The 23812-nt window shown below is 46.3% G+C and overlaps 1 protein-coding gene and 1 non-coding gene across 7 annotated transcripts in view; one reads left to right on the top strand and one right to left on the bottom strand.

The window, feature by feature from the left end:
* The window catches only part of JARID2 (jumonji and AT-rich interaction domain containing 2), a 230034-nt gene that overhangs the window by 134010 nt on the left and 72212 nt on the right, over nucleotides 1-23812 (top strand). For 5 of the 6 annotated variants that reach the window (XM_061398816.1, XM_061398813.1, XM_061398815.1 and 2 more), the window contains one exon: nucleotides 4855-4996. The exons of the other annotated variant lie outside the window; for it this stretch is intronic. In XM_061398816.1, coding sequence (XP_061254800.1) covers nucleotides 4855-4996 — 142 coding nt within the window. The remainder of the gene's footprint in view (nucleotides 1-4854; nucleotides 4997-23812) is intronic. 6 annotated transcript variants of the gene reach the window in all.
* LOC133237103 (U6 spliceosomal RNA) lies at nucleotides 12643-12747 on the bottom strand. Its single transcript, XR_009733134.1, has one exon. It is a non-coding gene; the product is annotated as a U6 spliceosomal RNA (small nuclear RNA).

Raw genomic sequence — 23812 nt, 5'->3', positions numbered from 1 at the left:
ACATGATGACTGGGAAAACTTCTTTGTGTCTAAAACATCATAAAATTAGAAGCACCACCCAGGCTCATCCCCCCTTTCAGAGTCTGGGACAGAATTTCCTTCTCTGTGTATGTTTCTGTTCTGAAATCTGTAGCTCTCATCGCCGCTTAGCTGAAGGAATCTTTGGCCTCATTTATATTTCAAATGTCCTAGCCCCCTTTATGTTACAGCCAGAGGCAGAAGTTCACGCACACGCACGGGCAGCCCCCAGCACGGAAGCCCCCTTCCTCTTTGCTGCTGCTGTTCCAGGCTTAGCAAGGACCCGTTCGGGTATATTGCCTTGAAAGCCTTTTCGTTGCTGGCTCACGTGGGAGGTGGGGTGCAGAGCTGCTGAATTCTGTTTCCTCTGGGCTCTCAGCTCCTGAGCACGGGCACTGCCCTCGGGGTGGCCTCTGACTCGCCGCCCTGTCAGCTGATGGTGACTTGCCGAGGCTGGAGGCAGTGCCCAAGCCGCCTTTACCGCAGTGACTTGGAATTTTCAGCTCATATTTATTGCTTTTGTGAAAGACAATAGACGTGGTTTAATTTAAGTTCAACCTGCTGAATATTAATAGAGGGGAACGAATGCCCGAGTTGGGGGCGGTGCAGAATGTGTGGGCCTTTCTGCTTCTCTGTTTAAGCTTCTCTCCCCACAAAGGTTTGTGTTGATGAGGGGAGGGGTTTGGAAAAATAAAGCCAGTTTGTGTGTTTGAAGGAGGGGATGCTGTTTGATTCTTTCTCATGGACTAAAAATCATTGTAAAAATTGGTGGCAGGGCTTTGTTCCGTTGGGGAGAGGAGAGGCAGCCCGCACTGGCTTGCCTGATGTTCTCGTAATGGCTCTTCTGCCCCATGGCGTCGGGATCCGTCTTGCTGACCTGGCTCTCCTGGATTGGCAGGTGGTACGACTTGGATGAAAACCTTCAAAATGAAATAGGGTAGCCGGCGCACTGGAGACGTGAAGGGTGGGGGTGTGCAGAGAAGAAAAAGCCCAAGTTTATCCAACCATATAGACTGTCGCACTGAAAATAAATGAACACTTTCTCGGTGCTGATGTACAGGCTGGGGTACTCAAATTGAAACAGTCAGTCATATGCAAAACAAGTCAGTCTCGCCCCCTGAAAAGGCTGGAAACAGCCGACATCCCTCAGTTCATAGAATGGGCAAGCAGCATCTTTGCGTGTCCCCCGTTTTCCTGATCTGGAAAGTGAATGACAACCCATCCCTCCCCTAGTTCGGTTGATAGACTTTGTTAATCCTTGAAATGTGGGAAACTTTGGTGTTCTTTCAAGATATCGGTGTGATGAGGGCATGGGACAATGGAGTCAGTACTCTGATTCTTTTTTAGTGGAGCTTAGTCTTGCCATAGCATTTCAGAGCATTCTCTTCCTCAGCCTGACATTGAGCTCCCATACAGTCAATTAAAATTGCCCCCTTTCATGTAAAATTTCATAATTCAGTTTCCTTGAATTTGTGCTTGGGCAGGTTTTTTGTTGTTGTTGAGAAGAGAAACATTAAATCCTTGTTCTATATGATGTCTCTAAGATGGTTGTTGTTCATTCGCTCAGTCGTATCCAATTGTTTGTGACCCCATGGACTGCAGCACGCCAGGCTTCCCTGTCCTTCCCTGTCTCCTGGAGCTTGCTCAAACTCATGTGCATTGGGTTGGTGATGCTATCTGACTGTCTCACCCTCTGCTGCCCTCTTCTCCTTTTGCCTTCAGATCTTTCCCAGCATCAGGGTCTTTTCCAGTGAGTCATATGAACACTTCTTTCCCCTCCCTATTATTTTACTTTTTAACCATATTTACCATTAGCAGACTTAACATAGCTTTGTGGTTAAGTATTGTGAGCAGCCCTCTTCCCCTTCACAAGTGATGATCAGAGGTGGAAGAATGAATGCCCCAGCGGAACTTTGGGTTTGGGTGCCTTACTGTGAGTTGTTACGACAGTACAAACATAGTCAGTTTCCTGGGATCTAGTGCAGGCTTCCCCAAAGCTTTACAGTGTCTTAGAGCAACTAGATCTCTTGCTGACTGACTCTTGCTTCCCCATGCAGTAGTGGATCTCAGAATGTGGTCCCCAGAGCAGCCAAAGCAGACAGCATCTTCTGGTGCTAAAAGAGCATGTTTGAAGGGGGCCCTGTGCTTGAACCTCCAGGTGATTTTAACTAGCGCTCCAGCTTGGGGGTTACCGCTCTTCACAGTCTACTGAGGTTCTCCTTATCACTGAACAGCTGAACTTTTCTCTGCTTTACTCTTTCCTTCACTCATTCATGCATGGGCTGCCTGCTCCCTCAGCAGACCTTTGAGACCTTGCTGTGCACCGGAGGGGAGAGCAAGTGCTGGTTCCCTGATTTTGCCCAGCGGCGCCTCCTTCCTGTCTCCTCCGTGTTCCAAACACAGCTTCAGAACGACCACCTCTTCCTCCTGCACCACCAGCACCACCACTGCCTTGGCTTCTGTTTTTAGGTGATTGCAGATACCAGCTTCGCTCTCTTCGCTTTGCCGTTGGCAGGTTTGCTTGCTCCAGTGATTCATCTTCACTGCCCTCCCCTCTGGCTTGCCCTGCAAGTTCAGGGCTGCATACTGCTGACTGACACACCCAGGTATATCTCCTGTCACCACTAGAATTTAGATTTGCTGGATTATGCGTCTATCCCCAGTGCCCTGGCATATATATGGTAGGTGTGCAGAAAGTAGTTATATTTCCTTCCTCCTTTCCTGCTTTATTCTCCTTAAAGTCCTTTTGTAGTATTGAAAAATGTGAATTCAACCAGGAATACACTTTTATTTTAGAGATATATGCCCCTTAAATGTTAATTTCATGTATGGTTCCTTAATAAGAGTTTTCATTTCATGTTCAGCATCCTTTTCAGTGTGGTTGTTCATCCATTGGCTTATGTTCTGTCCCTGGGCTGGTTTGCTCATCTGTGTGTATGAGTGTGCTTGTGTCCTCCTGCTGTCTGGGTGGGCTGTTGTGTGGTCGTGTTAACACGTCTGGCGGGGAGGGGGGACCAACTCCAACCCGTTGCATTTCTGCAGGGCTCTCATTCAGTGCTGATCATAGAGATGTTATTTCAACCACATATGTAGTGTTAGTTTTTAGAGTTGCATTAGAAAATCTTGAAGAAGCGGGTAAGACTAATTTAAATGTGTTTGATGTAACCTAATAATTTGTCCAGAACACTTTTAGAATTAATATGAAATTATTTTAAAAATGTTAGTTACAGTGAGTTTTAAATGTGGTTAAATAAAAATAATCATTCATCCTCTTACCCACATCAGCTATATTTCAAACGCTCAGCAGCACCGTGTGACTGGTGGTTACTCTAATGAATAGCACTGCTCTCATCTTTGAAATGTTGGCCACACTTCAACCCTCAGACCCATAGATTTCCCTCCAGTTATGTCTCCTGTTTGCCTCACGGTGCACACTCCCCACATTTTTCTCTTTCTCTGGGAAGTTGTCTGTGTTTTCATTTCCATATTGTAGTCATGACTCCCAGAGCCCCAAGTCTAAGCGACAGCCATGGGATTTTATTTACTGCATTGTATTAGATTTCCAACCTTATGTTGTTATTCACACTCTGAAATGGTGTAAAAACAGATAACTGGGGAGATGCATAAGCAGGCCAGGTCCCAGGTTTGTTGCAGTATACTGCTTTCTGCCTGAAAATCCGACTCAGTGTGTGGATATAGTGTTTATGGCGACTAATAGGAACCACTCTTTAAATGCTTCAGCTAAAAAGGGATTTAATACAGGGACATAAATGCTTACAAACTTGCTGAAAGTGTTGGGAGAACAAAAGGCTCCTGCCCTTTTGGCTTTATATAAAAGCCAACCCTGTGGCTGTGAGAATGCAGGCCCTGTGTTAGCGTTTCTGCTGATGCCCAGAGGCTGGTGACTAGGCAGTGAACCTGGGGGCCAGTGGCTGTGGACACTTGGGCGGGTACAAGCCTCCCATTGGTAGAAACTAAATTGTGTCCAGAACCCTGGATTGGATGGAAGGATGTCTGAGCTCTGGAGGGAGCAGGCTTTTATTCAGCTGTTCCCCATTAGTGTGACCCGGCTGCTAAGCGACTCCACACCACTTGGCGCAGGCCCTTCTCCAGCTCGGGTTACTAGAAGCACACCCTGGGGCTCTGAGACCCCCTCTTCAGCATGGCACCACGTATGCTGTCGTGGAGAATCTTTGTTCTTTGAGACGGTCAGATTCAAACATGGCGACTCTGATGGGAAGGACTGCTATGAAGAGAAAGTTGTCCAGTCAGATTTCTCGGTCAGATTTCTCGTTAAGAACCGATAGACGGCTACAAAGCAACGGTTGATGCTTTTTCTTGGGTGTAGTTACTGTTTCCTGAAGGCAGTCCCAAAAAGAGTTTAGTGTTTTCTGGAGTAAATATGTGGTCCTGGAAGGATGACTAGTTTGAATTGGTAATATGTGAAGTACTTTTCTTTCCCCAGTCCTGAAAGATGCTGATGTACGTATGTCTCCTGCCTTGGCAGGCGGGTTCTTTACCACTAGCGCCACCTGGGAAGCCCAGTTGAAGTACTTTAGAAAGAACCCTGTAGTATGTTATTACGATAACACATTTCTGCTTGAATTGCTTACTGTTGGCGTTATTTCTTTGGCAGGCATTCCAGTCCTGTGTAAGGTCAAAAGTAGGATGAGGTGGGGCTTCTCCCTTCCCCTCTCAGGGGATCCACACCTCCCGGTTCTCTCCTGTTGAGTTTCTTGTCTGCCCTCATCAGCCACTGTGTAGGGTTAAACTGTGGTAAAGTGCTGCTTCCTTGTGTCATGTATTTAAGTGTTTGTCCCCTTTTTTCACCTGTAGGGCTCCTTGGTAATGGCCAGTCTAAGGGATTAGGACCAGCATCAGAACAGTCAGAGAATGAGAAGGACGATGCATCCCAAGTGTCCTCGACTAGCAACGATGTTAGTTCTTCAGATTTTGAAGAAGGGCCGTCGAGGAAAAGGTTAGTACCCAAGGCTGAACATATTCGTGCCTTAAACCAGGGACTTCAAACTAGGTGCCAGTTTAAGTGGGAACAAACTTGGGCCCACTCACCCAATCTCCTGATTTTTTTCACAGAGGAGCCAGAATTCTGGATTTTTGTATCAAATACCCTGGTTTCTAAACATTGTCCACTAATTATCAGAAAAGATGAGTAAAACACACAAAAAATGGTATGAGCCAAACAAAACAAGTTCCTGCTGTAAAAATTGGCCAGAGAGTTGCCAGTTTGCAATTCCTGCCTTTGCTGTTCATTTTAATTGGTTTTCATTGGTTGTCATCTTGAGTATATTAGATGGTATTTTGCCACTACTGCAGAGGTGTGAATGTGAAGATTTAAATGTGGTGTTTCTGAAAAAAAATTTCCCCCTTGTCAGGAAAGCAAAATCCATTTGGTGTTAACCAAATAAGTAGGTGTGAAATCGGTTCATAGAATTAATTTACCGGCAGGTTTTTAATTTTTTTTGTTGTTTTTTAGTGACTTTCCTAAATAAGCTTAAGATAGCTTGATCAGGAAGTTCGCTATGGTAGTTTGACAAGAGCTGTGGCTTCATGGTCAGACAATGATAGTGACGTTATATAATAACACTTTTAATTGAGTGTTTAAAAATCCTTTTTTAGTTATCTGCCTTATTTCGTGTCTCATGTACGATGTGATTCCCCCCCTGCCCCCATTTAGAATTTATATTTCATTTCATTCCATTTCCGTTCTCATACTCAGTGTTTTCCTGGATGACAAGATTAATTACTTGTTCTTAGAATCTGTTTGTTGGAGAGGATGGGAAAAGGGGAGGAAAATAACCCCCGGTCTGGACTTCTTTGTGTACCCTTTCTGTATACAGAGTTATAGTTACTTTTCAGAAACCATCTTGACGTGTGTGTCTAATGAAGAACTGAATTTGGCAGCAAATTCAGGAAAGGACGAGGGTAGCCATGTGTGGATACTTAAAAATCTGTAATAGATCTGCACTTTGGATCTGAAATTGGAGAGCCATTAGCTGCAAGCCTTTGTTTTCCTGTCGTGCAGTGTCTTCCTTTAGAAAACTCATGGGATAGAGTCTGTATTAATTTCCACCACCTTTATCTCTTGCTCCTCAGCACTGCATCTTAGAAGGTGTCCTTGGATTTGTTTTTAGTACAGTTAGCAAGCATGTGTAAGAACTGTCTCTGCCAGTGTACTGGACCTTGTATGCTACTCTTTTTAAAGACATTTGGCTGAGTGTCTCAGTGGAAGCCTTTTATGTTTCAGATGCTCTGTGACAGACTCTGCCCCATTTTGAAAAGTGCATCATCACAAGAGCAGGGGGTTAAAGGATATGTTTTTGTTTTTTTTTAAATCACATTTGTAAACATATTGGAGTGTGTAATAATCCTATCCATGTTTCCAAACATGGGTGGGGCCGGGGGGACCGTTGTGTAGCTAGCATCATCTTCATCTGTGTTTGGAGAACAGAATTCTGTGATTGTGGTTGGAAGTGACAGTGACCAGTACTTGAGCTTTGTGGCTGGCCATCACCTTCACTTCTGCTGGGATTGGTCAGCAAGAGGGTATTGGTCATCAAGCTTCATTCTCTTGGGGTGGGGGCGGGGAGCCCTTTGTCCCTGGCTCCGGGTGCCTTTCTCAGATGGTAGTGCTGCCGGCTTCCTCTTTGCACGGGACTGTAGTGCTGTGTGGCAGCTGTGTGCAAATCAGTCAATTAGCTTTAATTCTCCAGGGCACCAGAAAAGAGAAACTTTGTTCCGGGAACTTAGGGAAAACTTAACCCATTGCTAATCTGTTTAATTATTAGCGTGCTGAGTACCTTGTTTTACTGAATTAAGGATTCGTGACAGCATTTTGGGAAGTTAGGATCACACTCTACTAGTGAAATCTACCCAGGGATATAGTATAGATTCAGGTTTGACAGGTTAAGCTACATTCAGAGCTGGTGTGGGGTGGCCTGCCTGGCAGAAGGGAGCTGTGTTGTTTATGAAGGGACAGTGTAGTTAGGGCATAAATGCCCTGTGGTGTTGCAGGGCACACAGCAAATAAAAAATGACTTTTACTACTTCTGGGCTTTCAAAGAGCTCTCTTGATTGCTTGTTGGTATTTAGCATGAACATTCAGTGTAAACTATATGGTACATGCCCTGCCTTGTCAGGCAGATCATAGGAACTGGAATCCAAGTTCCTGGAGCTTTGTCAATTACTGTCAGACTTCAGTGCCAACCTTCTTACACATAATATACCTTTTTAAAGAAGTGATGTTGTGTCTGCTGATCCCAAGCCCAGAGTAACTACCTAAACGGTAATTTTGAAATGTTGCTTCAAGCATCGGGCAGATTGTTGACTAGATTCTGCTTTTTACCTCATGTCTAAAATACCCAAAAATACGCATGCAGAGAACATGTTCTATGATGGACCACTTGTATTCTCCATTGACATTTAGACTTTCTGGAGGAGAACACTTGAGTCCTAAAATTCCAGAGTCGTGGTTTACGTATTTGTTTTGGAAAAAGCGTTACCTCTCTCTTCAGAATGATAAGAATGCTTGCATTTTTTGTTACAATTAATTGCTCTTTTTAGGTACATGTTTTTAGGGTCACCAGTTAATAATGCCTTTTGTCTTGATTAGAGCAGGGGAAAGAAAGGGAATTTATGTGTTTGACTTTAAGAAAAATGGAAATCTTAAGTGTAGACTATGCCAGCCTCAGTTTAGACCTTGCCCTAAATTTCCAGCCTGCAAGTTGAAGCAATTCCGTTTTCTGATTGATGCTTGTAGCACGTTTCTTAAGTCTTTAGTCAAAACATCTCACGTGTCTGCACTGTTATTTTTCTACTGGAAGCCCCTTCAGCTATGTTTGCTCCTGTGTAGTTGCTGCCGTTGGATTTACTTAAGTTGGGGGTTTTTTGGCACATAGAAAGCAGTAGAGTTCCAAAGGACTTATTTTCCTGTATTGAGGCAAAAATAAAAGGAATCTCTTAGTTATTAAAAAGTCATCATCTGAAATTCCTCTTTATGAAAGGAAAAGCCAGCCTCTCTAGAAGGTCTCTGCCTGTCGGATGGGCAGAGCAGCCCAGCTGTTGAAGGTCTGGAGGACTTGGCACTGGGGGGTTCCTGGGTGTTGGTTTTCTGTTTATTTTGATCATTGTGGTAGGTGAGTTTGATAAATTATGTTTAAAAATGATACACTGTAATTAGTTCTTAGTGTTTAGAATGGAAACATTAGAGAGACTTACAGCATTTAATCAACCCCTTTTGAATTTGTTGGTGGCCATACCTGGCTCCTTACCTCTGCCACCTTAAATGGCTTCTCCCATTACACTTGATCATCATATCATTTGTGTTTCCTGGAAGAAGTATCTGAATATCTTTTAGAAACCAGAATGGACAGATTTTGCCAGTCAGGTGTGGATGGACTGTGAGAAACTTGGAATAGTGCTTATGATCAGGATAGGGGTTGTCTGTGTGGTGGAAAGGTGTACCTCTACATGATCGTTTCAGGGACGTGTCATGGGAACCTTGTATGTGGCTCAGTGTCTAAGAGTATGCACGGGAGCCACACCACGTGACTTCTTCTGGTTCTGTCATCTCTTTGTTACGTGCTCTTGGGCAGGTCTGCAATGTCACTGGGCCTTGGTTTCCTCATTTGTGAGATACCTGTGATGATGGTAACCACTTCATGATGGATTTTGTGTCCTGAACAAGTTGATTCATGAAAAGCTCCCAGGTATATAATCAGGACTGTGTATGAGATACAGTGCTAGCTGTCATCAGCATCTATGACACATGAATTGCTGTATGGGGACATGCAGACTCATTGAAGACTTCTCAGATGTGTTTAGAGATAGAGTTTAACTTATGCAAATTGTGATTCATGTCTTTTCTCCATGGCGCCACCATCACCACCATCTGTGGGTTGATGGAAAAGTGTAGGCGTGTGTCCCTCTTTTTTTTTTTTTTTTTTTATTTTGAAGTTACTGAGTCACAGGAAGGACTGTAATGGTAGAGTGGGAATTTCTTCTGCAAAGCTTGGTGTGACCAGGTATTTGCCTACATAGAGTAGGCATGAGGGGGCCAGGCTATAGTTTGTGAAGGTGCTGTCTGGTCTATTCACGTGTAAGTCACATGTGAATAGACCAGACAGCCCTTGGGGGTGGTTCCTATTTTTAATAGTACTTAATACTAAGATGCCCTGACACACTTGAAGACGTGGTGATGTTTAAGTTTTGGAGATGAATATATGTTCAGGATGATGAGAATTCTCCTAGGCTTTTATTGGGTCTTCCTTTTATAGCTGAATTGTCAAATTTAAGTTTTCCTTATTTCTGTTCTGAGTTACTGTGTTAACATAAAATACTTTGCTACCTCCAAGTTTAGAAAGAAGATAGACCCAAATGCATAGAATACTTGCTTGGCAGCACTCAGTGTTGGAAATAGGAGTTACTCAATGTGACCGTCCGTAAGAATTAGAATTTTCAAAGCCTCGATAGTTTTTACATGTTTGTTGAACAGAATGCACTAGTAGTATAGTTAATGTCAAATGCACTGTTGAATTCAGACCTATCTTTGACTGAAACATATTTTCTATTTACAGGAAGTAGAAAAGGGGCAGCATTGAGGAACTGAATATTACGTGGCACCTTTAATAGCCACAGACAATAATCTGTAGATTTAACTAAATGTGAATGATGTAAATGGAGCCGGGTCTAGCCTGCTTGCCTGCACAGTTCACCCGCACAGTCCTCATTTCTGGTGCTCCTCTTCCCTTCCTGTTGGCCTAAATGGCTTTTTGTTATCATTTTCCGTTGGGTTCTGGTTGTAGGGCTTTAACATTTCTAATTTCTGCTGGTGTGGGATGAATCTTTCAGGTTTTTTTAATATCTGATATGGTCTTTCTTTCACCCTCACTTTTTAAAAATCTTTTTACGGGGGTTGTAGAATCGCATGCAGTTGTAAGAAATTCTCATTCATTTTTGGAAGGTATTTTTGCTGGGTATAAAATTGTAGGTCAATAGTTCCTCCTCCTCCCCTCCCGTGTGGAATTTGTTGAAGGTACAGCTCCACCATCTCCTGGCTTGTAGTGAGTGTCCAGCAAGAAACCCACTTCTAAAGGTTTTTTGTTTGTTTGTTTATTTTAGTCTATCATGTAATTGGAGAAGGAAATGGCAACCCACTCCAGTATTCTTGCCTGGAAAATCCCATGGACAGAGGAGCCTGGTGGGTTACAGTCCATGGGGTTACAAAGAGTCAGACATGACTGAACACGCACACCATCACACAGTATGCCTTCATGTAGTTTTCTTTGATTCTTGTGTTTGAGGTTCATGGAGCTTCTCAGTTCTGTAGACGTCATCAGTTTTAGAGAAGATTCTAGTAGCTACAGTTTGCACACGTGTTCCCTGGCTGGGATCTCGGGTGCACGTGTATCCAGGCACTCCAGGTTGTTTTCACAGCTCATGGGTGCTCTGTTCATTTTATCCCAGTCTTTTTTTCTCTGTGTATTTCATTTTAGATAATTTTGGTCTAAAATCTGCAGATGTGTATTTTTCACCACAGACATTGTTGTCTTTTTAATTGTCTTTATTGTCTCTCCTGATATAGCTTAATCTTTTCTCTACCTTCTTAAAACATAGGAAATGGAGTTATAATAGATGTTATTAGTGTCTTTGTCTGCTAATCTGTCATCTGTGTCACTTAGGGGTCAGTTTGGCTTAATTGATGTCCCTCCACTCAATGCAGGTCATGTCCTCCTGCTGTTTTGTTTGCCCTGTGGCTCCTTGTTGGATGCCAGGCATCATGAGTTTTCTTCTTTTGGGTTCTGGGTATGTTAGTGTGTCTCTGACTCTTCTCAAGCATTGCTCTAGGGTATGATTAGGTTACCAGGAAACTTTGAGCCTTTTATGCTTTGTTAGGTAGGGCCAGAGAGCAGTATTTGGCATAGGGATAAGTTTTCCCAACTGCTCAGGGAGAACCTGTGTTAGGTGTACCATTCTGGCAAAGCATGGTTCTCAGCCCTGTGTGGGGTTTGGAGAGTGCTCCCTGTGGTCCTTTCTCGTGGTACTTTTCCTTGGGTACTTCCCGCACACGCGTTTTCACTAGTCCTCAGCAAGTGCTTGAGGAGGTTCCTCGGCAGGTTCCAGAGTTTCCTGTCTGGCTTTGGCTTCTTCAGTGCTCCACCCTGTACATTTTGTTCCTCCCCAAAGTCTCAGTTCCTTCTCCCCAACTCAGGGATTCCTCTGGATTCTTCTTGCATTCCCCTCCATGTGCTCTGGCCTGAAAATTGTCTCTGGGCAGTCTTTTGTGTCTCAGGAACCACAGGGTTTTGTTGTGTGATGCCCATTGTCTCGTGTGGATTTTCACTTCTTCAGGCCGGGGGGGCGGGGGGGGGGGCGGATTCCTGTCCCTGTCGCTCTGTCTTAGCCAGAAGCAGGAGTTCCTATCTGTTCTTTGAATGTTGACTGAGAGAAACAGCACAGGAAGTGTAACTACCATGTTTGCACTTTGTCTTAGTCACAGTCACAACCTTATGTTTAATTAGTCATCAAAAAAGAAAAAAAGTGAATTGCATAAGTAGGCCCTGATACAATCAAAGGGAAGATTTCAAAATAAAGAAGCAGTTGACTTATAAATAGAAAATCTCACTCCATCCAGAGCATGTTGGTAGTAGAAATTCATCTGAGGCCCTAACTGGCTTCTATTTCAAGTGACTGTTCCGGATAAATCCATGATGACTTTGTGATGATAGTGGGCCCTTCCTCCATCCCTCTGAAGGTTATGCTTTTCACCTGGTTGTTGGGTTTCAGAGGCAAAGGGGGTGGTGCCTGCTCAGGGCATTCCTTCTCTTTTCCTGCTGTTCAAGCTTGGAGGGGAGATTGTATCTCTCAGCTCTGCATACCCTGATTAAGTGGCCACCAAGGCGAACCTGAAGTTTGGTGACTCCAATTGAATGGTGGAGAGCTGCAGGAGCCAGGGTTCTCACTGTCCACTGCAGGATGGCATGTGCTGTCAACGCTGCGCGTCTGCCGCCCCCACCCCATCATGATTAGGTTCATTCTTCTCTGTAGGAGCATCCCCAGGCTTTCTTCAGACCTCTCCGATCCCACTCAGGATACTGGCAGGCTGTTCAGGAGTACTGTCCTGTGTCCTCCTTGGTGACATGGGGCCTGGCCCTGGTGTCTGAGGAACCGTGGAAACTATTTTAATAATCAATATAATGTCTGCCTGGTTTTGCACATGACATCATTTATGGAGGTTTATGGGATTTCCTGTTGCCTCTTCCTCTTTTGGAATTTTAACTGGCAGATTGTTACCTGTGTGGTGTGATTTGGGGGTTTCAGAACAATCTTTTACATTGCTTTGGTTTACAAGAAGCAGACCCTTTTCTCATTTAATGACGCATCTCGTGGAGTCCACCCGTGTTTTGCTTGTCCCACGTTAGGCCCTCTTGACTATGCACATGACTAGTGTCCAAAACAAGTGTGTACAGTCCGTGAAATTCTCCAGGCCAGAATCCTGCAGTGGGTAGCTGTTCTCTTCTTCAGCGGATCTTCCCAACTCAGGGATTGAACCCAGGTCTCCCGCACTGCAGGTGGATTCTTTTCCAGCGGAGCCACAAGGGGAGGCCAAAAAACATGGAACGCTTCACAGATTTGCATGTTATCTTTGCGCAGGGGCCATGCTAATCTTCTCTGTATCGTTCCAATTTTAGTATATGTGCTGCCAAAGAGAGCTATCAGGGAAGTCCCTCGCCACACACTTTATGGAGATGCCGCCCAGATCAGCAGGAGGATCTGGGTGGCTGGGGAGGTGGGGTGGAGCACAGTTGTTGGAGGAGGCAGCAGGTGGAGCTTGGAGGAATCTGGAACTGGGTGGGGACTGAGGTTCCTTGGTGACTGAGCAATCTTGGCCTTGTGTTTTCCAGGACCCTTCTGTGGAACGTACATGGATTTGTTTGGCCTAACTGGCAGGGTGGGTTGCAGGTTCCCTTTGGAATGTTTTCTTTGCACCCTATACCCTGTGCTTCTAGTAAAAGTACACTCTTAGCACCCAGACCAAGATAAGCAGGGCTGAGGGTGCCCTGTGTGTCCCCTGGGCCTGAGCCCCGCTGTGTGTTCTCCTTGGTCGGAGAAGGGGGAGGCAGGAGCTGGAGGAAGGGTGTCATTTCTGATCCCCAGCTGACTCTCACTGGCCTGGTTTTCTTAGGGCCATGATTGGGAGGCCTGGGAAGTTGGGAGTGGAGGAGAGTGTCCCAGGGCTCCTGGCAGCTATGTTTGCACAGCGTGGTGCTGCCGTCCTTTTCTGGGCTCCCTGTCCTCAGATGCAGGGAGCCTCCTACCTGGTTTCTCCAGCCCGTCCTCTCCTGGGAGAACCTTTCTGCCACTTCTCTCTGTTTTCCCCTTTCTGGCCCTGTGGACACGTGGCTTTAGCCTTCTGACCCCGACTCCTGACTTCACCCCTGGCCCAGCACTGTTCCTAGGTGTATTCCAGCACCAGGGCTCTCACATTCCACGAGGCCACCATCCCCAGGACCGGAAGGCAGCCTCCCAAGGCCTTGGTGTCTGTGAGATTTTTTAAACTCTTGGAGTGATGCAGAGTCCCTGGATAGCACGTAAATATGTGGAACTGTTGTGTATGCATGCCTGATGGCAAGTGACACCTCTTGATCTTATCAAGTGCCAGCTGGGTGGGAGACATCACTAATTGATCCTCTCAGTTTTAGATGGTTTAAGGTGAGACGTGTTTTTTTTCTGGCATGATCTTTTAACTAGACCTTTGATTCGAAATAGGGAGAAGAATTTTTTAGAATAGACTGGCATCTCAGTCCCCTTGGAGAACCTTTCTGTTGCTTACCCCAATTTTTCTTCTTAACTCTCCATGGGAGAGACGGTCTTCCAAAAGAATTGGCTCTTAGCAGGGCAGCAGTGACAGGTATTTATGTGGCACTTACAGTGTGCTGGCCACTATTCTAAATACTCTAAATTGTTTCCATGTATTAGTCCATTTGATTCTCACAGCAGTTCCTTTTGATGGGTCTTTGACCCTCATTCCCATGTTATGAATGAGAAAACCAAGGCACAGCGAAGGGCTCAGGTGTGCTCTGCTAAGAGGTGAAGCTCCCAGGTTATTTCAGGATCCAGTCGATGGTTTCTATACCTTGAGGGGAGTAGTAAAGAGCCCGCTTGGACTGCTGCTGCTGAAGAGAGGTAGACGAGCTTTGCTTTCAAAATACTTGGAGAGGCCGGAGGATGCTGTGTGAGTTAGTCACTCAGTCGTGTCTGACTCTTTGAGACCCTGTGGGCTGTAGCCCGCCAGGCGCTTTTGTCCATGGGATTCTCCAGGCAAGAATACTGGAGTGGGTTGCCGTTTGCTTCTGCAGGGACCTTCCCGACGCAGGGACTGAACCCAGGTCTCCAGCATTGCAGGCAGATTTTTTACCGTCTGAGCCACCAGGGAAGGATTCTGAGGGCTGGGCAAAGTGATGCCTTTTTAACTGTCAGAGGAGTGGGAATCTCAGGGAAGCAGGGGCCAGAAGCACTCACTTCTTCAAGGTTCCAGTTGTTGCCAAGTCCCAGGTGGATCTCAGAGATGGTAGATTCAGCCTTAATTTCTGCTGAGGAAAGCTCCACTCCGGAGAGAAGCAGCAGACCATTTCAAACGCAGCGTGTGGAGCGCTGTGGAAGACATGACGTCTGTGGGCCACCACGGGGTGTCCAGGGGAGTGGGCCACCTACAGCCAGGCGACACAAGCACTTAGTTTTTCCTTCTGTAGACTCTTCACTCTTCTGGGCTGTAGATGGACCTTGGGGGCAGCCCTGTAACTTCCAGGCAGAGGGTGTCTGGAGCCAGCTTCTTGGCCGAGATCACAGGGAGAGACAGTCCCAGTGCCCCGAGGGCAGTCAACCCCCAGCTGATGTGGTGGCGGGGCGTCCATCCCGCGCCAAGCACTCTGGGTGGAGGGCTGCGTGCTGGCGGAATAGACCTGCGGAGCAGGGCGAGGCTGAGCCCTGAGGCCTCCTGGGGTCTCTGTGCTCTGTAGCAGGCTGCTTCTGGAGGGCCTGACATTGACCAGAGGGCTGGAGGGGGCAGGATGTATTTACTAACTCTTCTGTGCTAACACTTCCTAAGGTTTCTATACCAACACGTTTGAGAGAAGAGGTTAGTTGGTATTTTGAAGGGGCCCCTGTGGTTGTGAAAAACAGGCCCCAGTCCAGTTTTTCTGTCTTACAGATGCCTCAGGATTGCCACTGTCGTAGTAGATCTGAGCAGTCACGTGTACTGAGAGTGGGGTGCACTCCACACCCCACTGCGTCTTTCCCAGGCCCACAGAGAGGATGCAGTGGGCTGAGGGTGGGCGGGCTCGGCCTTGGACCAGCCTAGGGAGGCAGCCTTGCCCTTGCAACAACTCAGGTGGTTCTTTGAATTAAACACGGTGATGTATCATGGTAATGTGGGTGGGCGCCTGTGAGCTTTAGCTCTGGTCTCCTCATCCCTCTACGCCAGGATGTGCTGAGAGACGGGGAACGCACGCTAGCTGGGTGCAGGTTGAATGACAGCGTTGTCTTCTCTCGATGAGCGGAGGGAGCCCATGGCCTCGCTGTCCTCACTGCCTCCAGGGCATCTTGCCAACCCACACGTGGAACCCAGGTCTCCTGTGTTGCAGGCGGGTTCTTTACCACTGAGCCGTCGGGGAAGCCCTGGTAAATTCAAAACAAACCCCAATGGCAATCGCTTTCTTGTTTTGAACCAAAGGAAGAATTTACTTAAACCTAAGAGGGTCTTGGCTGATCAGAAAGGGAGTTGGAGGTATCTGAAAGATACTGCTGTTTTTTCTGGTTTCGATTAGACTGGAGACTATTAGAATAAATTTACCCACTCCAGTGTTCTTGCCTGGAGAATCCCAGGGACAGGGAAGCCTGGTGGGCTGCCGTCTCTGGGGTCGCACAGAGTCGGACACGACTGAAGCGACTTAGCAGCAGTAGCAGCAGAATACATTTGTGTTGGCTCCATCCTTTCTTTTAAAGTGATGATGGAATTTCCACTTTAAAGCGTATGTTAAAGCACCATATTTCTGGCCTGGGTAATTTGGGGTGGGGTAGCATTTTGCATTTGGAGTAAGTAACACAGTGTGGAAATGTAAAGCAGGGAGAGGTACAGCTTTCTGGCAGGGTGCAGTTTATTTTCAAATTTATTGTTAATTCTTACCTTCCTGGGGAGACATGAGTGGCGACCCACTCCAGTATCCTTGCGTAGAAAATCCCATGAACAGAGGAGCCTGGAGGGCTACCATCCATGGGGTCACAAAAAGAGTCAGACATGACTTAGCACACATGCAAATGCTAACTACCTTCCTGGAACTGTGTATTAAGCTTTTTCATTTGTGAAACTGGACCCCTCTTTCCTTAACTCATTATTTTTCTGCTAGAGAGGCATTCAGTGTAGAGGCGTCTTTGTAGATGCTTAGTTCTTGTGCATGAGCGCATTCCTCTCTCCTAAAAGGTCAATTCACGTGGGCTTCAGTGTCAAGGAAGGAGTGGGAGCACAGAGGCTGCCCCAGAGCGTGTGTGTCCTCTGCAGGGTTAGAGATGGACAAGACCCCTTTGATTTAATTGGTCATTAGTTGTTGCCCAGGACAGATCATTAGGTACTTGTGGGAAGGGGCCGCTGCTCCCAGAATTTTCTTGAGGTTCCTGGTAAGCACACAGGTTTCTGCCGCATTTATTTGTTTTAAGAAAAATGGTAGAACTTCATTTGAGGCAGTTTTATTTTGGCTGTGGCCATTTCCTCAGAGATCTGATTGCTCGGATATCACTTCCACCTCCCATGCAAATGCTGGTTTAGCATGCTTTGTGGTTGCCACGGAAACTGGGTACCAGTTTCCTTCCTTCCTCTTTTAGGGACGCTCTTCCACCTATTTTCAATAGGAATATCTCTGTCACGTCCTTTTGTCCTCCTTGCCTTTTATTACCCCCAAAGGGCAAATATAAACATGTCCCTGATCTTTTCAGTGATATCTGACCCTCCCAGAAACGTCCTATCCATTCATAAGTCGTCCTTGATGAAATTGAGAGCAAGCACGGAGACGCTGCTTCCAGGCGTCTCACATGAGAGGCAATAGGTGCTGGGTTTGGAGCCGCCTCCTTTGCAAAGGGGGTGACAGCCATTAGTGTCACTTGTGGTTCACACGTGAGTGCTTGTGCAGGGGTTGTCAGACACGGCTTTTTATGCAGAACGTTCCTTGATGTCGGCACCTTACTTGGCTGCTTAGCAGCTCAGTTAAAAGCAGTGCACATTGTTGCGACTGAGATGAGAATAGCCTGTTCTCGTCACCCCCACCCTACGCTTCCCCTCCTTCCTTCCCTTCCCTTCATTTGGAGAGTGAAATCGACTGGGTAGAGGGATGCTTGGCTGGAGGGATTCTCAAATACAGACCAAGGAGGGAAGACAGCAGTTTCAGTGACTTGTCAGCAGCAAGCTTTTGGTTTGTTTCTGCTATGAGAAATTCAGAAATTAAAAGAAGAGATCATAATAATAGATGGGGCTTTACTCCCTGGAATTAGGTTAATACAGGGCAAGAAATTAGGCTCAGTTGCGTTGATCTGGAAACAGAATCTTTCCAGAGTGTAAGCCTACTCAAATGACCTGAGAGCTTCTCCCACTAGCTCAGAGCCCATCCCGGAGGATGAGTGTGGGCTCAGCAGTGTCCATCCGAGGTGGTGTTTGGGTGGGGTCGGGGTGGGCACTGGGGGATCACTGACGTCTTCCTGCGCTCACTTGACATTCAGGTGGCTTTCACAGGGTTTGGCCCCCAGCTCCCTCACGGGTGGGCCGTCCTTGTTTATCTCTGTGTCCTCTGTATCCCCAGTGGCTGGCGGAGTGTCTGGTATGTTTGTCTGTTTTTGCAAAGGTAAACACATTCTTAAGAGTAGCCAAATAGAGTGTATGGAAAGGGAATCTTCCTAAAGGAATCGTTCTGTTCGGGGAGCGTATTTTCCTCTTTGGATTATCCAGATCTTTCATGTCCTCTCGGCGTATTGGAAGGTAGGTGTGTGTACTTGTGTGTCTGAAGTGTTGCCCATGTGTATTTGTTTTACGGGGTTGGGAAAGACTAGAGCACACGACACTGGTTTGTGGTATAGAAGACTATTCTGTCCCCTCCCAACTCGTTTCTCATCCCTTCTTGTTGCTCCTCTGGTTCCGTAACATCTCTTGGGTCCAAAATTCTACACCCATCTATACAGAAACTGAACTGCAACTTGTAAAAATGACTCCTCGGGGCCTCTCTTGTGACCTCTGATGAGGATATAAGCAAGTGCCTTAACTTCTGCTTTCATGGCAGGTTCTCAGATTACTGCAGTATTTTGGTGACTGCATTTATGCCAGCCGTTGTTACTTGGTGATGCCAAGTGAAGGGGCAAAAGTGCCGTCCTGTCTGAAGGCCCTGTGGCTCTAGCTCAGTGTTCACTTCTGTTTCCTACCATCTTTAGTATTTTAAGGTACTTCACTGGATCGTCGAATTCCATGATGGCAAACATTCTCTCAATGATGGTGATAAATATCCTTGGCTTTTCCTTACCCTGTTATCCTCTCCAGTCTTGGCTTTCCCAGAGGTCGAAGACTTAACTTTGTGTCTGTCTGTGTTCTTGAAGTGGAGTTTTTGAAGAAAATTTACTCTGTAAAGGTTGAATAGTGCATATAATCACTTTATAGAAAGCTTCAATTACATGGAGTTGGCATTAATGTTAATCCCTGGTGTTTACCATTTATAAAATGTAGAGAGACTGAAAACAAAAGGAAAGCAAGAGCCAGGTCTTAAAAGTGAATCTTTGTCCTGTTGCTCATAATTGGTTTCAGACACATCTGGAGACGAATGGAGAACTTTTTGAGATGTTGCTTCTTTCACAGGAAGTACTTTTCCATAGCATATTCCTTGTGGAGTATATAACAGCATAATAGGCAGCTGCTTTACTGAGTCAAGTAAATTGTTCTCTGATAATATAACTAAAAAATAACATGAAGCAGGCATTGGCTCTGATGTTCTCTGCTGTAAACCCATTTAGAGGTTATTGGTGGTTATCTCGTGGGAAGGCCATTTTTGTCATTGCCTGCTTATCTGCCAGTGACAGGATTCCTGGGCCTTCTTTCCGAGCCAGAGCCCACCGTGGCTGCTGTAGCCTCTTGGGAAAGGAATGGTCTGTAGAGGGTGCTTCAAGTAACCATGGGCACAATTCAGGCCAGTTTTGTGGGGAGGGGGGTACTTTATGATTACCGTATGCTGTATTCATTAACTCACACGTTGTTTTTCCCCCTGTTATCCTGGAACGGTGCATGATGGGAATCTAGCAGTTTTTAAATGTATGCTGTTTTCAGTCCTTCTTTCTCTAGAATATAATTGCAAATTTGTTCACCCTGTTCCTCTGCCCCCAAGAACCACACTGGCATCCATCGTGACAGCCTGCAGACCGTTTGCACTGTAGTCGGCTTGCTCTTCTGGCAAATGCCGTTGTGTAATGCGGACTGGCACTTGGCCTTTCTGGAGCTTGTAGTTATTCCCCTTTGGAGGGGTTGGAGCTCTTTGGCTGTATCATCTCCCCTGATTCTTCATTTCTCAGGCCTCCTGCCGTCCAGTCTCATGGAACAAGGCGGGGTAAATAGAGCCCTTCTGGATCATCTGAATGTCAGATCATCCTGGGCTGTAGATGAAAAATCTAAGGCTTAGAAAGGGCTAGGCACTGGGAATCCTCACGGTGAGAATGTCTAGTAATGCTTGCGTTGATTCAGAAGCGACTCAAAATGTCCATTGATCTTGTCTGCACAGCCGGATTCTCTGTGTCTCCTGAAACGTACCCTCCTGCCCTGAGTTCTGGCTGTTGTTGAAGCGAGAGGAGGGTGAGGCCGTGCAGCTTTCTCTCGGTGCTGGAGGCCTCTGTGTTCTGAAGGTCGTGGCAAGTGACGCCAGCGAGCACGGGGAAGGCGTGCTCACACCTGCCTTCTCTGGGGCCCTTTCCATCTCTGCCGCCGCCCCTACGCCTACTACCTGTGGGCAGACAAGTGCTTTCCCATGTTGTCAGGCTTCTTTGCTCAAGCCTCAGGTGGGCATGCATGCTCAGAGCTCAGTCATGTCCCACTCCTTGCAACCCCAGGGACTATAGCCTGCCAGGCTTCTCTGTCCATGGGATTTTTCAGGGAAGAATACTGGAGTGGATTGCCATTTCCTCCTCCAGGGAATCTTCCTGACCCAGGGATCGAACCCACCTGCATTGCAGGTGAATTCTTTACCTGTTGAGCCATTGGGGAAGCCTCTCAGATGAGCAGGACACACTTCAGTAGGTCGGCAGTTTGAGAATAGATACTTGCTCTTGCCCATCTTCATCACTCTGCTGTGTTTGCCCAGACAGATACTTTAAAATTCATACTTAAAACAATGAAATTTGTACACAAAGGAGGTATTGAAAACGGGAAAATGGCCAGTATAATTTTCTTCTTCACTGAAGCAATGTGAGAAATAAAGGGACTTAGAGATATCAGTCTGGAGAGTGACACCCATGGGTTTCCCAGAGAGGTTCTGTCTCCATTGTTGATCCTTAATCTAGGAACCTAGAAACTGCTTTCGTTGAAAGCCCCTTGAGCCAGTAGCCACACATGCCAGAGGGAAGGGACACACTTCTCTTAGCAAATAAAAGCAGTCAGGAGCCTGTTCCCAGGCACGCCTGGCTAAGGAGGCAGGCCAAGCCCGCTGGGAGCAGCGCGCATTGATGGTGCCACCTTTGAATGTAGAGTTTATCAAAGAGTGAGAAGACATATCCAGAATTAAAACCACTTTGGACTCAATCTGATCTTGTTCATTTAAAATAGGAAGTAGATCTTCGACGCCAGTTGCCTCACCATTTAAACGGGCCTCCGTGTCCAGTACCACCGACAGGATTCCCCTGTAGCATGGTGCAGTGGAGAGAGCCGAAGTGTAGGAATAATGAAGGTACTTGCTACTGTGCTGTTGACAGCCACCTAAAGTCTCTGCGCCTCCCTTTGATTGTCTGATCAGTGGTGACCACAGTACCTTACAGGGCTGGCCGTAACCCACCTGAGTGTGTAGGGAACCCCCTGCAGGACTTGTTGAAACACAGCTTGTGGAGTGTCTCACTCCTCCCCCACCAGGTTCTGATTCCTTTGGTCTGAGGTTTTGCATTTCTAATGAGTTCACAGGCGATTCTCCTGCTGCTGGCTGGTGGATCAGTCCAATAGCTGCTGAACTAAGTGCTTTCCATGGTTTAAAGCTCCGGGCATATTACTGTCCTTCACCAAATACTAAATAACTGTTCTCTGTGGAATCACTGTGTGAAAGGCCAGAAGTGATGCCCACGATTCAGAAATCTGGGAGCCGTTAGCTGTCATTAGGTAGATTCAGCCTTTGCTCCCAAAAGACTTGATCTCTCAGCCGTATTCTCCCCTGGTCGCCACTTGATAGTTTGTGTGACTCCTTTAGATAAGAATTTCAGTGAATTGGAATTTTCTTTCCTTTGGTGAGCTGTGATCATCTTCTTGTTTTCTGCTTTGGGTTCACCTTTGAACAAACCTTTACTCAGCCCCTTGGGTGCAGCGTGGTCCGAATTCATCTTTCTGCCCTCTTTTTCCCTTTATAGAAAAAGTTGGGGCTTAGGCACTCTGGCCATGCCTGCTTGAGATGACGGCTTTTGAGGTCTTTGTCTTGATATGTCTCCAGACAGTTCCTTTCTCAGTTTGTTCATCTGCCTTGTGCAGAAACAGAACCGTGATGTCGTTCCTTCCCTTGCGGTTTATTTGAAATTATTTATAGATAGGTCGCTGGCTGCACGCTACCTCTTCCCCACCCCCACCTCTTCTTCTTTTTTTTTTTTCTGGTGCAGTTTGACTTTAGGTAGTTGTTTCTATGTGGTATGTGTGCCCTACCTGAGGGCATACTGAGTGGAAGTGTTTTCCTGCTACCAAAACACTCACCAAAGTGGACAATGGGCTTCCCTGGTGGCTTAGATGGTAAAGAATCTGCCCATATTGTGGGAGATCCAGGTTCGATCCCTGGGCCAGGAAGATCCCCTGGAGGAGGAAATGGCAACCCACTCCAGTATTCTTGCCTGGGAAATCCCACAGACAGAGGAGCCTGTGGGCTTCGAAGCCCATGGGGTCGCAAAGAGTTGGACACGACTGAGCCCCAAAACTACCACCACCCCTGTGTTCCTGCGACTTACTTATTCTTTTGTTTCCTACTTAGTATTCACGCATGGCGTCTGGCTGCCAGTCAGACAGCGCGATATCCGTCCCATCCCTGTTCTCGTGATTCTACCAAGCCTTTGCCCCGCAGCCCTTCCAGGGCCTGTGTGTGAATGTGTGTGTGCACGACAGCGGTGGAGTGGGGATGAGAATATGTACACACGGAGGTGCCAGCGCACCTCTCGTTCTCACCCTGATTCCACACGTTCCAGCTTGCACAGGATTTAATTTAATTTATACCCAGCGGGGGAATCTGCCCGTAAAACACACACACCTCCGTGAGTCTGTCTCCACCGTTCACTGTGTGCCCAGCAGTTTCTGTGTCTTACAAAACATGTGTTTTAGATCAGAGGAGGAGAGATGACACTAACCAACCCTGTCGCTGTCCCTTGGAGCACAGAATCCATCTTCTAGTCACGTTTGCCGTGAAAGGCAGTTCTATATCCTGATGTTCTCATTTCCATTTTCTCAGTGGCTTTATCTTTTAAAATGATATTGTTGTGTTTTCGGCTTGCGGGTTTCATTTTGGGAGGGTTTCATTTTGGGAGCGGCGGTGCCTGCAAGCAAGTGTGCAGGAGAGTGGGGTGGAGCCAGAGGGTGGGGTGGAGCCAGAGGGTGGGGTGGAGCCAGAGAGTGGGGTGGAGCAGTTCCCCAGAGGAGATGACTGGGGAGAGGGAATGTCACAGAATTCTTGCAAGGGCAAATAGGGTCAGTTCTCATCTGTGTTTATTTTAACCGCTGTCAAGTGTGGAAAGGAATGCATTGGTTTACAGTCACCATGGCAACAGAGGCTCCTTCCCGCTCCCTGCCCCTCAACAGGCAATGAACCCATTCATTTATCCAAGTGCCTCAAAATTCCATTATGTGCATTCCATGGGCTGTTAATTCAAGTATTTTGACAGAATGTTGTTGTGTGTTCTCTAAGAGTATTCAGTAGTGGCTTAATCCTGTTCAGGTCACCAAATACTTGTCTTGAGCCACTATTTCCTCGTCTATCTGGGGGCCATGAGAAGGTGGACGGTCAACAATAGAACAGGGTTCCTCAGCTTTCTATATCTGGGATGTTTCTTTGACGTTTTGTGGTCTGTCTTAAATTTTTTCTTTCAGCTCCATGAATAGATTTGGGTTTGTTTTAATAGAAAAATGCTTGATTTAATACCAAGTTAAATCTTTCATTCGGGCTAGTTTGTTTTAAATTTCTGGGATGTTAGGTTACATTTGAATGTTAGTCACTGGGTCCTGTCTTGTCTCCCTCTCCCCACACCCCTACCCCCCGACTTTATTGAGATATAATTGACATATAACCTTGTGCAGAGTTCAAGGTGTACAGCCTGATTTGGTGTATGTATATATTATGGAATGATTACCACAGTAAGGTTAGTGAATTTGTTGCCTCATGCACTTTCATTTTTTAATGCACTTTTATTATTTAATTTACTCTTTGAGGTATACCGTATAGTATTAACTATAGTCACCATGGTGCACATTAGATCACCAGAACTTACTCATCTTATAACTAGAAGTTTTTACCTTGGCCCCCCCCCCCCCCCCCCC

The sequence above is a fragment of the Bos javanicus genome, chromosome 23, assembly GCF_032452875.1.
Source record: "Bos javanicus breed banteng chromosome 23, ARS-OSU_banteng_1.0, whole genome shotgun sequence".
NCBI classification, from domain to species: domain Eukaryota; kingdom Metazoa; phylum Chordata; class Mammalia; order Artiodactyla; family Bovidae; genus Bos; species Bos javanicus.
Note: the sequence above shows the minus strand (reverse complement) of the source record. Positions and strands in the feature narration are given on the sequence as shown.